This window comes from Argiope bruennichi, chromosome 8, assembly GCF_947563725.1.
Source record: "Argiope bruennichi chromosome 8, qqArgBrue1.1, whole genome shotgun sequence".
Lineage (NCBI taxonomy): Eukaryota > Metazoa > Arthropoda > Arachnida > Araneae > Araneidae > Argiope > Argiope bruennichi.
The window spans coordinates 117,483,026-117,500,144 of NC_079158.1; the positions used below are offsets into that span (position 1 = coordinate 117,483,026).

At 30.6% G+C, this 17,119-nt stretch overlaps 1 protein-coding gene across 1 annotated transcript in view; it reads left to right on the forward strand.

Moving 5' to 3' along the window:
- The window catches only part of LOC129980899 (hydroxyproline dehydrogenase-like), a 49,575-nt gene extending 37,104 nt beyond the window's left edge, over positions 1 to 12,471 (forward strand). Inside the window, exons 7-11 of the mRNA XM_056091361.1 lie at positions 1,943 to 2,089; positions 4,035 to 4,213; positions 5,974 to 6,066; positions 6,742 to 6,824; positions 7,830 to 12,471. Of these exons, the coding sequence (XP_055947336.1) occupies positions 1,943 to 2,089; positions 4,035 to 4,213; positions 5,974 to 6,066; positions 6,742 to 6,824; positions 7,830 to 8,005 (678 nt within the window). The 3' untranslated portion in view covers positions 8,006 to 12,471. The remainder of the gene's footprint in view (positions 1 to 1,942; positions 2,090 to 4,034; positions 4,214 to 5,973; positions 6,067 to 6,741; positions 6,825 to 7,829) is intronic.
- Positions 12,472 to 17,119: the final 4,648 nt, after the last annotated feature.

A 17,119-nucleotide genomic window follows, 5' to 3' on the forward strand; every position in this document is an offset into this window, starting at 1 on the left:
CGCTAAGCATTTATTATAGCAACTGGCAACGTAAAGGGAAGTTTTAACACGGTTAATACATTTAGAAATAAAACATTATAATTATTAATTAATGTATATTGCAATATGTGTTGAGCGTTATTTACATCCCTTTCATTCGAATTCAAATCCCATAGCAAAACAATTATTTGGATTAGATTTTCATCTACATTGTTATTATAAAACATTACAAAGTTTTGGGAACATTTTTCAAATTCATGTCTTTCTAAACTTTTTATATGAGTGACTCATTTGAAATATTTTTAAATTTATCTTCTATCTGCGCAATAACAGTATCAGTTTGAAAGTTGAAAAAATAACATCTAAATTCCTCAACCGGCTTTTTTATAATTTCACCTTCCGCTATTTAAAAATATATATATATATATATATATATATATATATATATATATATATATATATATATTCAGAAAATAGTTCTGAAAGGTTCAAATTACTTCGAACGCTTTTGCTTCGTCTAAAAATGAGTTAAATTTTGTTCTTAATTTTTTTATTTCAGTTTTAATTCTATCGATTAAATTAAAAGCGCAATCGAGAACAACAGGTTTTACTTGAAATAGTTTATTTATAGTGCTAATTTTTGACAATATTGTAAACCTACTATTAAACATAAAATAAATGTCATTTCTTGTATTGAATCCATTAGACTTTTAGTTTCGAATACTGCTATATTATTATTTGCACCAATAACTTCTTCTAAGGCATTACAAGTTTGTTCGAATTGTATATACACTGCTTTAATCGTATCTATTTTGGCTCCCCAACGAGTGTCGCATAATGGTTTAAGAGTAATGTTTAAATGCTTTTGTAGAATTTCCCATCTTTTTGTAGATGCAGAAAATAAACAATATAAAAAAATTACTGCTGGAAGCGGCGTCATAAATTGATAACTTAAAAGAATGGCATAGGTTAGGCACATAAAATGCATGAGGGTTTAGAGCAATTATTGTAGATTGTATTCAAGATTTCACACAGTTTCTACACTTTCATTGCAAGATTGTGTAGCTTGTGCGGAACTTACTTTGCTAATTGAAGCTTGAATTGTAACTTCTGAAGTAGAAGGAATTTCATTGCCAGAATTATTTCGTTGACAAGAAAACAGATCTACTCATAACTTTTTGAAATATAGCTTTTCTCCTTTTTTCTTTTCTATTAATTTTCTTTGTTGAAACCAAGTCTTGGCACCCAGAGGAATACTTCCTTAGCATGGACATGATTAGATCTAACAATATTAAACATCTTAAAGTATGAATTATCAAAGTAATATACGCAATTTAATTTAGTAGGTGAGGTAAATGACCATACTTTATGCTTATAATATGTTGCACATTTGCACTTAACTGTAATATATCTGTAATTAACTGTAATATTTCAAAACCCATCGATTTTTCCAGTTAAGTTTCGTCCTTTCTTCGTTTCATCTCCCTATTACCGTTCAGAACATTATTTTAGTTCTTGATCATGTTGGGGCCCCTTAATCGCGGGACCCCGGTGCATAGCTTTCGCTGCATCTCCAAGATGGCCGGCCCTGCTTCATGGATTAATCGCCAAGAAACTCCCCAAAGATGACACGATACATTAACTTAAAATATTGAATTCATCCAAAGGATATTATTTCATAATATCCTTTGTACAGGTACGTCAGTTCTATGCAATACGTTCTCGGATTAATATCTTTATATAATATCTCTAATAGTTTTGGTTAGATCAGTCCAGCTAGTTAGATTTTGTTAGAACATCATATCTTAATACTTTCTATTTTTTGTCCAATACAAAAAAAAAAGCGTGTTTTAAATTTTATTTCTCTACGAAACAGATATTTGTTATAGTTGAAAGAATGTTATACCAACTTTTATGAATATTTTTTAATCGATTTTTATGATGAATACTTTTTCTACTGCAGGCAGCTCATCAGAAGGGCGTGAGAGTTCTAGTAGATGCAGAATTTACTTACCTCAATGAAGGACTGAGCGCCCTAGCCTTAGGGGCAGCGGCTGCTTTCAACTCCAGCATTCCGGTCGTTTGGAATACCTACCAGTGTTATCTCAAGGTCAGCTAATTTTATCTCTTTATTCATTTTGCGTTCTAAAACTACACTTAAAGCATCCAATAATAATTATAAGGAATGACAGTTCGATAAAATGCCAATGCTATCATGTTTGTTCTCTCGAAGCAATACATAACATGTTTATATATGGCTGTATTGTTACGAATCTGAAATATAGATTCTCTGAAATGTTAGTATTATAAATGTTAGTTAGTATTATTCAGAGAAATATAGATTCTCTGAAATGTATTATTATTAGAAAGAGAGATTTGCAAAGATTAGCGAAGGATGTAAAGTCATTGATTTCAACTTTGGCGATAAAAATGCACAACAACGAGGACGGTACCTTCAAGGAGTTGCTGAGTTCTTGACACGTAATCTCCTACACTAAAAAAAAAAAAATTACTGAAGAAATAAGGAATTTCTAAAATATGGTTCACTTTAGTTATGATAATACTAATATACTAAGTTGGGGACAGAAGAGAGAAAACTAGTAACAGACTCGTCACACGATCAACTGCAACACTTTCTCATGCCTCGATTGGGGTCAAGTGGTGCTGAAAGGGTTGAGCCTGTACAAGCAAGCAGAATGTTGATGATAGCTTTTTTTAATGGGATTTTCATGTGTCTGCACGAGACTCACTGCTTTTACTAGTTTCGAGTTTTTCATAATAGTGCTGATTTCTTTCGGGGCTCCCATAGTTTCTTTAAATAAATTGTTATCTTCTGGGCTCAGCTTTGCCATCTCTCTAACTGGCATTTCCAGTTTTCTATATTTTTCTTACGTAGGTTGGGGCTCTTGTCGTCTGATTATGCATGCGTGGGTTCTAGTAGGTTTTCTACTGTTTGGTATTCATGAGGATCGCTTAGAAAAATGGAGATTCTAAAAAATGCAAGAAATATGGATATATCTCTATTAGAAATTTAGATCAGGAGATTTTTCTGGAGAATTATATGTGATATTCTGTTTGAAGACTATATAAACCCAAGATAGAACTCAATAGGAGGGAGGGGGGTGAAGACTTCTCTCTGGAGTTCTGTTCAAAAAGCGAGTTGATGAGCCATAGAATGCTTTTGCTAACGCTGTTGCTCTTATTTAATAGCGAATTTTAGCTATTTAATAATGAATTAATAGAATTTTATAAGTGTTTGCAGCTTTTCCAGAAGAAAAGCTATTCACAGAATAAAGCCTTTTTTCCCATTGTCCAGCTTGTTGAAATAGATTCACACCATGAAATATGAAATTAGAGGAGAAAATGGTGAAAGGGCTGAAATATCTCGGGATGCAAACTATCTTTCTTAGCCTTCTGGCTTGCAGTCATGAATTTTTGAAACAATTGTCTAAGAGATTAATCCTATAAGCAATTAATTATCTTAATCTAGAGACTTTTATCTCTGAGAAATGAGATTTTAAGATTGATGAGCATTAATTTTTAATAATTCCTGTAGTTTGCTGATGAAGATATATTGGAACTTTTCCTATTTTTGTTCATAACTTATGACTGAAAAATATCAGTTCATTGCCAAGGCGTGAATAAATGTAATAAAACTAAAATGCTTTTGAGTATTCATCTTGAAATCTCAATTAAATTTTCTTGAATTCATTAATTGTTAAATAAAAAAGTAAGTAATGAAAAGACAAGCTAGTTGAAAACAGATTTTTAAGAATTTGTTGTCAGAATTACAACTCCTTTAAGAATAAAGCTATGCTAATACTATGGAAGCATATTCCATGCCTTGGTATCAAATCAAGTTAAGGTGTTTCGAATCAGACTCCCTTTTCCCCATAACATTTTCAATTTTTCGCTTCACTTCTTTAATTTTTCTATAATGCGTTACCTGAAATAATCTACCCCTTTTTAACTGCGTTTTTGATGAACAAGCTAAGTGAATAGAAAACTTTAAAGATTTAGAGGATCTTATTTCCTTTTTATTTTTTTCTCCTCAGGAAGCTGATTCTCGCGTTCGCATCGAATTGGAGTTACTAATGGAGCGGCTGGGTGTGTGTTTTGGAGGCAAGATGGTTCGTGGCGCCTACATGTTACAGGAGCGTCAACGGGCCCAACGACTGGGACTGCCCGACCCTATCTGTGAAAGCTACGAAGCAACAAGTGAGAACTACGACAGGTGAGGAAAAATTTGCTTACTTTTAAATAATCCAGTTAAAATATAAATCAGTATGATTAAATAATCACGAATTCTTTACTAGTAGATTAAAAAGCATTTCGAATACGGGTATTTATATTTTAAGAAAGATGCGAGAAATTAATTATTCATTGTTAAACATCTTTATAATTGTTTAATTCAGATATATTTTCATATAAAATGAAATAATGGCAAGAAATCATATTTGTTTTAATGAACAAAAGGTTATTATAGGTAAAGTAAAAATGAAATCTACGATCGCAAATTTCAAGTTATCATGTGAGAATATTATTTTTAAGTCATTATTTGTCTTCATTAATTTAAGTTTAAACCTGTTAAAACTGGTTTGAAACAATCACAAGGCTTCTCTGTAGGTCTCTATCCCTATTTAGATAAAAAATTTCTCGGTAATAAATCAGTACCTTTAAAAAAAACCATTTTTTTTAGGTTTTTAAATGATGTGAAACCAGTTTTGTGCAATAATATTTTTAGAGATTCCACATAAAAATACTAAATACTCGCTTAATTTTTAATAAATTACAAATACCAAATCACCTTCTTACTTTGCAAGGATTTTTTTGTTCTAAATGTAATACAGTAGACTCCCGATTATCCGCGGGCGGGTTATCCACGCCTGCCGCACAAAGTTTTTTTTTTTTTTTTTTTTGACTGATTTTTTCAAAAAGGTGCAGTTTTACAGTTATGCTTTTGTAATTACATAATATATTACAGTATTAAAACAGTACATATGTATTCATTTTTCTGTGTATCCTTGACGCCTCTCGTAAGTACAAAGCACTTTTCTGTTTTCATTAACAAAATGCATTTTAGGTTAGTTTTGAGTGATATACTAAAATATTAAGCGTTAGTTAAACCTCTCCTGCTGTTTATTTTACGTTTTATTGTACATAAAACGATTTTTCAAAGTTGGAATGACTTTTTACTTTTTTGCTATACCCGTTTTTAGCTTTTTTCGGATTATCCGCGATTTTTGTTATCCGCGGCGGCCGCGCCACCCAATTCCGCGGATAATCGGGAGTGTACTGTAGTTTTAAATTGAATGGTTTGATCTTTTGAGCATGAGCACGCAATATTAGTAAAGAATATTCAATGCAAAGAAATTATAATCAGATTATATATGCACAATGGAATTTGTCATGCCCAATTTTCTGAATGAAAGTTTTCTCTCGGCTCTCACAGTATTCTCCGCATATGAGCTCAAACTTTTGTAATAATCCTGAGGGTAACCACAAACGAACCTGTTTCACCCCGCCCATAAGCATTTGAATAAATTGAATGATCGAAACGCTGCGACAACATAATCAGGAACTAATGGTTGAGTCCTAAGGATCATCACCAGCCATGGTACAACACTTCCGGTAGGAAGCTCGTTCCGTCATTGGCCTCAGGTAGCCAACCCCACACCAATTGTGCACCTAACAGGGCGACGATAAATAACTCTGATGCTGAAAGCTTTTATTTTTGAGATGCCACCTGGGTGCGGGTATTAATCCTGAGGTGCAAGAAACTGAATAAGACTTTCAGCTGAATACTTGTTACACATTCAAAATTAGAATTATAAATATAAATTTTATTAAAATCAAGTATGTCAGTTATTATTTCTGTAAGATTGAGACACTTCAATTCTTAAAATTAATATTGGTATGATGATGACCCTTGTACTATTTCTGCAAAGTGAAATATCCTCTGTGCACTGATTAGATTTCCCTCTTTCTCTGCAGGGTGATGTCTTTCCTGCTGGACCGGGTGGGGCCCCGCTGCCAATTCATCGCGGCAACACACAACGAACGTAGCATAAGACTCATCATTCAAAGGTAAGAGATGAAGTATCAGTCATCGCTTTCAGACTTAAAAAGACTCTTTCATCAATGACTGAATTTAATTTAATTATGTCAACATCCTGTTTTTTAAAAAAATGCGAAAAATATTTTGGAACAAATTTCGTAATTAAATCAGATGAGGTTGAACTGTTGTACACACTCATGAAGAATTCTGAGACTAGTTAATAAATTTAATGCATAAAATTCATACATTTAACATAGATTCACACATAATTTTAAAATGTATGTTTTTCCAATTCGGAAAGTCAGAAATGTGGAAATTCATCAAAATCTCGATAAAGAATTTTTGACAATTATATTTTCTTTTTTGTACATTTCGCATATGAAAAGGTAAAAATTATGTAAAAATTGAAGTTCTATCAGTAAAAACAGAATTTTTTTAATTTTAAAATAGTGTAAAAATTTCTTTTGTGCAATTATATTTTCGGAGGTTTGGCGAAGTAACATCAAAATCTCACTTTAATTTTTAAGTTAGTAAAGTTTCCTATTAATTAAATTTTTTTAAAAATATCGCACATTTTACCAATCACAATATTTTTGTACAATATTGTGTAGATTTCGATTAAAAAGCTGTTCTATAACGCTAATACACACACACTGTCTTTTATTACTAGTAGATAAAAACGTGAATGCTGAATTTTTTTCTAGAATGGAAGCTGAGAATTTAGATCGTCGTTTTGTGAGCTTTGGTCAGCTGTATGGAATGTGTGAGCAGATATCTAAACCCTTGGGTGAGTCTACTGCATTTTTTCAAATATGTGCAAAAGCTTATTTCCGATATTCAAATTGCATGTCTAAACAACACATTTAAAAAAACATATATTTTCAAAATTTTATAAATTTTGTTTTAATTATAATTAATCATTTTTTTAATACAGTATTGTTATGTTTTAATAAACACACTTTTTATATAGACATTAATTTAAAGTAATAAATATCAATTTTTCAGTCTTTCCGATCCTAGGTTGTAAATGATTGCGAAATTCAGGTTTGGCAGTTATAATGAGCTAAATGCATTTGGTGACTAGACAGTTCATCCAGATTATTGATTTTTTTTTGGGGGGGGGCTATTAAATATATTTGCAGAATGCACATTCTTTTTAAAAATGAATTTTTTTATAAGACCGTAAAACATGAATTTCATTGAATTAGTAAAATCAAGTTGTAAGGCTTACAAATTCAGAATTGTATAAATTACGAAATAGAAGCCTAAGTGAAAATCCCACTTCAAAATAAATGTCCAAAGAAAGCATTTTTAAACGTTATTTTAACCCTGACAAAAGCAAGCGGTTGAATTTCATGATGGATGAGTTTGGATTTTGTAGCATTAAAAATTGTTACAAATTCTGCATTATATTTTTAAGGTTATAAAAAAATAAAGTAAACATTTGACAGAAGTGAAATTTATATTTTTAAAAAGGTAATTTTTTTTTAATTTTAAAGTAACGTGAAAACCATTTTTATAAGAATAATTTTAAAAGATATCATCAATAATACTTTCCACAAATAATCAAAGATCGCCCCTACAATTAATAATTATTTTCACATGAGATAAAAATTATTGAGAAAGTTCGGCGTACCAAATCACACTTTTGAACTCACGGTTCTTCAATCTGAAAAGCATAAAATTTCTGAAGTAGGACAGATTCGTGTAATTTTTCCGATGTCGTTTAAAGATTTCCTCAGAATTTAAGAATACAATTATTGCTAAATCCTTTCTTTTACTTTTGTTCCAGCGGAATGCGAATTTTCTGTCTACAAATCCGTCCCCTATGGCACATTAAGAGAGGTCTTGCCTTACCTTGCCAGGAGGGCCGTCGAGAACAAAAGCGTTCTGGAGGGGGCCCGCAAGGAGCAATCTCTGCTCGTCAAAGAGCTCAGAACACGTCTGCGTCCTTTTGGATGTCCCTAGCTCCATCCCTCAACAAGAACTTTAAAAAAGAACATCTATTCACACCTGTCTGGCATTGGCAATTGCTTTACGTCAAACTGAAATGAAGAACAAGAAATCCTCATTATTAACATTCTGAATTCACATCGCCTTTTAATTATCTATAGGTCAAGTCGCAGTTAATGAGATTTCAAGAAACTACTGTTAATATATATATTTGAAATTATCTTCTGGATGATTACAAAATGCTGATGCTCATGCTGAGTTTGATATGTCACATTGAATGCTCACATCAGTTCAGGAAATCCAAAATCTTTGCGATATCATCGGAATACAATGAAGCCGATAAAAACAATAATCAATCGAAGTTTAATATATTTTGATATTACTAGGAAAATGCTGATAAATTTAGACAGTCAGCAATTTGTTTTCGACAGTATTCGATTGTTGTGAATTTGAATTATTTTGAACATTATGATGTATTTGTGTTACTATCTACTATTCTACAACATAGAAAATTGCAAGAAGAAACTGAAGTGAAGATACCCTCTCTCTCCTAGGTATTTAAAGTTTAATTCAATGACTGTATCACAAGAATATAGGTGCAATCTGAGGGTGAGGATATAAAAACAGGACTACACTATATTCACCGACCACGACAACCCATCCTGTAGGAAGTCCATTGCGTCTCAGAGTGGACATAACTGGGCTGTACACCATTAATTTACCCATCTGGGAAGAAGTATACTGCTTATTTATTCTGCAAGCAACTTCTCAAGATGCCCTAGAGGGGAATTCCACAATAATACTGAAAACTCGTGTTGTTCAGCAACAAAGTTGTCTTTCTGTTTAATCGCTCCAGATATAGAATTTGTTTTCATCTATTGCCATAACAGCTTTCTTATGTTAATTAAAATATATATTTTCTTTAATAATAATGTATTTAATTTTAATATTAAAATAAAATGAAAATAATGCTTTCGTGTTTTCCCATCACCATGAAATTGGATGATGTCATGAAATGAAATAATTTTATATGAGTGTTGGTTTTTTGAAAGCTCATTCTTTACATATCAGCGAAAGCAGCTGCAATTTGAACATTCATGATATAATTTTGCATAGTATAATTACATATATCAGCTTTATTGGAGAGACTTGTAAGCATATGGAATTACTGTCAGAGTCAGATTAAGCCTTCTAGGGGCCCTTAGACAATAAAATATCGGAGTCCCCGTTCCCCTCTAAACTTCCACAACCAAACCCTTTTTAGCGATTTTAATTTCATCTGTATATAGGTAAGTTCAAACAGCAAATTTTGACAAACTGAAATAACTAAACTCTCGTCAACAGATCATTTTATAAAAAGTTGGTTTCGGCATATCACGTATAAAAACTGCTTAACTAAAATTTAAAAGCAATTCTAAACAAAATAGTAAAAAAAGTGAAAACTTTTCTTAACAAATCTAAATAATATCTGATAATTAGATATCGTAATATTAAGGAGGTAATATTAATTAATTAAGGAGGTAACTTGTTAATACTTCAAAATTAGTTTAAACAATATTTAATTTTAATTTAACTATGCCCGACATGCTTTACTACTACCTCCATCCGAAATGTTAAACTATTTTCAATGGAATGATCACTAAGAATTCTCATGTGTGTACAATAATTTATAAATATTTACAGATAATAAATATTTACAGATATAATTTACAGATAAATAATCTTTCAATAGCAATTACCTTTAACATTTGGGGTTCCATTTTCTAATGTAAAAACTGACTCGGCTTTTGTATTTAATTTCCCATTTAAAGTTAGTCCCATAATTTTAGAAAACATTGCATTTGATAAGATAAAGATAAATTAAGCACTGGAGTGTATACATAATTCTTGATTTAAATAAATGTATATAAACGTTCCTCACTAGATTTATCATAGTTGAATTTCTTTTTGCTGTGAGGTTATTTGGAAAATGACAGATACGATAATTCCGTTGACTCAGAAGAAGATCAGATTTCTTTTGATGCTAAAACACTAAGGACATTTTTTCAAAAGAATCCGCTTTCATGCGCCTAAGATATATTAAATATGCGACGACTACTCTTCTCACAAATTTGAAAACGTACATGAATCAATTAATTTTTCATGGAATATTATTTCATTATAAATCAATATGATTTAAATTTTGCAAATAGTTTATTACAGAAGGAGTGTATAATACATAGTATAATTATACGTTTCTTTAATATTCTGTACTTTATACACTAAATATATATACTAAAGATGTGCACAGTATACAGTATAGTAATGACTAGATAAGATTTTTTGATCGTTTAATGTAAAATAAAATAAAAAACAGTCATTAAATAATTTAATAAATTCTCTTTGACCTGTGTATTCAGTTCATACATTCTATGAGGATAAAAAAAAAAAAAAAAGTTTGTCGGATAGTTTTCGAGATTCCCTTGCACTGCGAAGAAACAAGTTCCTGTTCATAGAAATAATGGAAAAATGATCTTTTTTTTCTAACCATCAATATTATTACAAGAATATTGAATAAAACATTAACTCCTTTCAGCTGAACAAACAATTTACGTTTTTTCTGGAATATAATGTTAATGGATATATTAATCAGAAAGAGAAAATAACAGTTAGTGCTATGATAATACATCACCTAGTTAAGAAAGAAGGTTTCAAAAGGTTTTATATAAAACCGTCTCCCATTTAATAAAAATCAATCATTCTTACTAAGATTAATTTAAAAAATTCATGCTTTTATGGATAATATGCACAATTTATGAAAAATGCAAATATAAAATATTCAGACCAAAAATGAAATATATAAACTTACGTATTCTTTCTTACCAGAAAATATAACCAAATTTTATGTTAGAATCGTCAAAATAAATCACTAAATTTCTGAAAACGGATAATATAAATCATAACTTATAATTCAAGAGCAAAATAAATTGATTTTTTAAGAAGATATTGAAAAAAAAATTAGACACACATCATTAAATCTCTTCAACGATGCAGATTTCATAATTCAAATCATTATATTATTTTGTCATGTAGCTTCTGAGAATTGAAAGAGAAATCTCTCAATTCTTCAAAAATTATAATGATTCGACTGAGCACTTAACAAAAAAAGAAAATATCTGTTCCAAATTGATAAGCTACTAATGTCGCAATGAAAAGTATCAATACAATAGAGATCCATCATTCTTTTGTGTCAAATGGAAGATCTCAATCGAGATTAATTATTGACAAACATTTAAACAGCTTTCGAAAAGTTGTGAAATGTATACCTATTACTTAAAATCAATTTTTACTCCAACAGCAAAAAAAAAAAAAAAAGAGAGAGAGAGAGAGAGGGTCATTTGTATTGAATATAAATGGCCGAATGATTCTTTAAATGTGAATAGAGATAGCGAATATTATTCGATTTGAATTTTTATAGTTTCGATTCTGAAAATTTATATAACATGTTTCATTTCTGATAGTTCTAGAAATTCTAAAAATGTTCCAAAGAAGAAAGTTTGACCAAATCTTTCGAATGCAACACATAGAAAGAAAAGCGTTTTCGGAAATAATGACACACGATTCTTGGCAAAATGAAAGAAAGGACGGAATACCTGACCATTCACTTCTAAGACAATTTAGACTGATTTTTGCAATTCTGCGTTTTGTTGGAATAGATGCTCTCAAAGCTGGCAACGACTGCAAAGAACTACATACCGCTAGAAAAGGAGTTCAAGAAAAAAGAATTGTTCACTTCATCAAACATTGGCCGATATATTTGGCCTTTGTTACTTTTTTCATAAGAGCGTCTTTTCAGTTTTTGTGGGTGATAGTCTGCTCGGAGAAGCACACTGAAATAACTCACCTTTCTTTAGTTCTTTTAAAGATATTTCTTTTTGTATCAATTTACAGAAAACGTCAAAACATGGTGAAATTGATAATATATCTCGATCGAGTATGTAAAACATTACCTGTCTTCGAAATCGGTAAAAAACATATTCCATATATTTTGTATTTCACATTCATATTAATTTTTACAATCATTTTAGAAATATTATTAGATCTAAATGATGAAAACATATCTGAAATCAAAAAGAACTATTTATTTTCAAATCCTGTTTTTTCATACTTTTTGTATTTGATTTATCAAGTTTTTGGATTACTGTATTACTTAATAACAAAAATTGCTCTTAGTTTCTTCAGTTTTTATTATTGCATGACATGCAGCTTGATCACGCTTCTTTTAAAACATTTGTGCTATTATCTTAAAAGAGCTAGCTTACCTGGAGAATTTCAATCATCGCTAAGTATTTATCTCAAAATTGCTCGAAATCTCCGCTTTATGGACTCAAACTTTTGTCTGCCTATCTTTTTGTCAGTGCTGGCAATCATGCTAATGTCGTTTTCCTGTGGATACAGATTGGCTTTTCAAACATATATGCCCAATAAATTTTTGATTTATATATTGTGTAATTTAATTTTCGGTCTGTCAATCCAGTTACTGATAATGTTTTCTGCATGCGCAACCAATGAAATGGAAAGAAAAACGCGAGTCTTTTTGCAGTGTTTCCAATGCCGGATTCCAACATCGAACGATGCTGAAAGACTTAAAAGTTGTTTGATTCAAGAGAACTACTTAACTCTTTGGAAAACCTATATCATGGATCGATCGCTCATAATCACTAGCATTGGAACCCTGTTGACTTATGGGATATTAATTGGCACTTTGGGGAAATGAGATATATATTATTTGCCAGTGGATTCTAAAACCCTCCGCGTATTTAGGATGCGTTAGGATGGTTTAATTAATCGAAATAGGGTTGAGAAGAAAGATGAAAGGAGGGGATGTTTACATTTAACAATAAAGTAAACTCAGATTACTCGTGAACTGAATTAAAATAAAATAATACGGTCAGAAATGACATGACACTGTCATAACGAGAAAAACAACTGAATTAAATAGTATCTAATAGGCCGGAAATCAAAGTCAAAGAAATACGAAGAATTTTGGAAGTACGCTTAGCCCATCTTGTCTCACCCCTTAGTGAGATAAAATCGTCGAAAAGTGGACATTTCAGGATACTGAAAAGAAAACTACTAGTGGTTACTGTAGAGCATGGAATAAAGAAAAAACAAATGAAGAAAAGGAAGGAAAAGCTATTGCTTGCTACTTCAATGATGATGATGTCGTGTCCGTGTTACCACGGAAAGGGGGTACAGTAGCTTCTAAGGGTAAAGACCCCTTAGCATCCGAGGGCAGAAGTCTGACTTCTAGCTCATATGAAGATGAAACTCACACATTCGCTTGCACTACCCCTTTTTACAGGGGGGTGGGGGGACATTCACACACCTCACAGATGAAGAACAACCATGCCTGAACCCAGGACGCCCAGATCACGGGGTAGACGTGCTACCCCTATGGCAGAACGCCAGTTGCTACTTCAAAACATACTTTAATTGAAACTCTATTATGTGCTAGTATGAAACTCACTCTGGAAGAAAAAACACCCTGGATGCAATGTGAGATATATAGATATATCGTAATAACGAATAAAAATAGAATTCATATGAAAGAATTAAATTTTTCAAAATGTAATATTAACTTCCTATTACAAGTCCTGTAATTTAAAACACTTTTTCGGTTTGATCCCATGAGACTCCCTAAACTCATAATTTATTAAATATATCAAATATATTATCATAATTTTTTTATTTCCCGCTACGTATACCACACCATGATACGAAAAAATAATCCGCTCAGAGGAAGGCTGTCTGTCCGGCTGCTTAAATATAATTTAACACGATAACTACAAAATGAGGATAGCTAAATCGATAAAATTCGTCACTCAGAATTAGCATCTATAGTGTAAACATCTGTAAAAATTTGAGCCAAATCCGACAAGGGGTTGGTCGTCTGTTTGTCTAGACTTGCATAAACATTTAAACACGACAGCTCAAAATCCCAAAGATTTATTTATACAAAATTTGGTATATCGTTTTGAGACTACAAGTGTAGTTCTGAGTCAAATTTTTGTTGCAATCGGTTGGGAGAAATGCATTAAAAACACAAATTTGATTTTTGAATACTACTTTCTGGAACAAGGGAATATGCTTCTTATTACTAATTCCATAATTTATAACTTACACTCGGAACACGAGGTACAGTAATGACACTGTTTTAGTATTCCGTCAACAAGTCAAGAGATGTATTTGAAAATCTTTCCGTTATAGATAATTGTCATTTGCTATTATAAAAAAATCGAAGCAAACAAATTGTAATACCAATTTACTTTGAAACAAAATTTATGTTTCTGTTGGATAAAAAAGGAAAAAATTTCTTTTTAATGCCTTGTCCTTATTTCACAAGATTGAATGGAATTCTATAATTGATTTTTTTTATCAATTTTCCCTATATTAGAGTTCAGAAATTTTGTGCAGTTATTAATTCGTGAATATTTTGATAATTTCAGAACTCTTAATTACCAATCAATATATTAATTCAACTATTTCCCAAAGATGTTGCACAAAAATTAATTTCAAAAATATAAATACCGAAATTTTATAATATTTCTAAACATGATGTATAAAATATATTAAAGGATAGATAAATATATAATATAAATATAAATTTTTTTATAAATTTTTTAGTAAAATAAAAAATTACAAAAATTCCATTTTTGTTGATGAGCTAAAAAGTCAGGAAATAATACATTTTTAGCGAAAGTTAAATAATATTTTTTATATAAAAAAAGTGAAATAATGTAATTATAAAAAGAAAAAAAATTTGAAAATTTTCTGACAATTAAAATAAATAATGTCATTAAAATCCCAGTTTACTTCGAGTATTTCGATCAGAATCTCTTACTTTAACGGTTTTATTTTGGCATACTTATTTTGTTAATGTAACCAACAGAACAGACAGACGAAATTTTGATGTACTGTTAAATTAAATGCGAAGACTTCGAATGCACAAAGTGAAATTTTGTTTAATCAATATATTTTAAAGCTATGCACTTCTCAATTTGTATAAAAAAAAGATATCCAAATTATGGCAAGATGCGGCTAATTTTAAAATAGCTGATATACATTAAAGAAATAATCTTGCTTTTTTATATTTATAATAGTTTAAAAAAATGCATCAAAAAATTTAAATTATCATAAAAAATAAAAAAATAAGAATTAAGTCATTCTTATAATAGTAATAATGCAAATGCGAACAAGAATACATATTATTCTAGTAGAATATTCAATCTACAATTTATGAACAAATTGGAATATTTGTTCTTTTAAACCAATATTTATGAAAGGAATTGTTTGTATATCTATTTGTGTGTCGGTTCAATGCACTTTGAGGTCCTAATTTTAAAACTGAATGTAGAAATTTTTTCTGTTGTTTTGGATGATTGTTTGTTCTTTTGTTTTGATCTCTTACATAATTTATTAAATTCTAAGAATCTTTTTAAAAAAATTTAATTTAAAACTAAAATTTCTGCATCCGACATTCTATTTCCATTATCGTTTTCAAATTTTTTCAGATCATTATTCGAACATTTTTCTCTAATTTAAGATAAAAACGATCAAGGTACATTCATTTATTTATTTTTAATTAATCATTTTCCATATGAGTTAAAAAATATTTCAATTTTTGCTCGTCCAGGCTTAGACGAAAGAAAACTTTTTCCACAAAAATGATTTGGCAAGTTGCCAAATCAAAACTCGGCAAATCAAGAATCATGACATTCTATGAATAAAAATCTGCATTTGTTAATCGCCGTTTGACAACAGCTCGCAAGTTTGGAGTGTTTATGTGTGTGAAATGGTGGAAAGTGTGGGCAATATTCCGTTCAGTTTCAACTATAATTGAAACGTGATGTATTAAAATCTTATTTCGAAATTTAGCTCCACCAAAAGGTCTGTTTGTAGGAACTTGCTTAATTGTAACAAAATTACAATGTAATATTAACTTAAGGAAAATTTACAATTGACATAATGTATTTTATATCATACGTGTCTCTTACAAGAAAGCTAGTAAAACATTAATTACTTGATTAATAACTTAACTATAATAACACTGAGAGTCATGAATACAATGATGCAATAACTACAATTCTTTTTAGAAATAGTAAAGCGAAGTAGGATTATTTCGATTTCTCAAAAAATGAAGAGTAGTGAAGGATAAATGAACACAAATGGCACATCTAGAGATCATGAGTCTTTATATGAAATCAAAATTTTCGAAATAGATGCAATGGTTAAAGTTGGAGTTCACCGTCGTAGGTTTTATCATGTGTTTCGATTAAACTGATACTCATACAATATCACTGTTCAAGTTATTATGTACACTGATACATACATACATATATATATATATATATATATATACACATACATACACACATACAAGAACAACAAAACATGCAGCCGAGACAACACAGGCAACACACAGCAGAACCACACTAAAACAAACAGTAACCCACAAGTAGTAATCGGTAGTAATAACAACCACAAAACACAAAGCGGCCAGACAGAATTCAGCAGAACATGGGAATCTATGTTGCTTCACTCTACGGTCTACTACCACTGTCTCCTCGCTTTAGCTGTATCCAGCTGCAGACTCACTAATACATGATTGGCTACTCCACACACGACTCAATGCCGCTTCCACAATAAACAATAGAACTTGGCACACAGCTCAATTCAGCAATCGCTTGAGCTCCACTGGACTGATCCAACTATTCCGCAGTTGCTTAGCTTTCTTCTCGACAACTGCGGCTTGAGACTGCCGGACTTTTTTAGTTGCTGAAGGCGGGCAGAGATGGTTCTAGAACAATCAGGCATATATCGGTTCCTGTTAGCTGAATTGCTAACATTCTAGCCGTTTCCAGTATTATTTTATTTGTCTCCAGGCTCTGGAATCACTGATTCGGCATATATATATATATATATATATATATATATATATATATATATATATATATATATATATATATATGCCGAATTTTGATTTAAAAATTATTTTTTTATTTCTTTAAATATACTGATAAAAACTTTTTTAATATTTATTATTACAGAAATATGAAATAAGAATTGTAGATGGTTGGTCAAAACTAA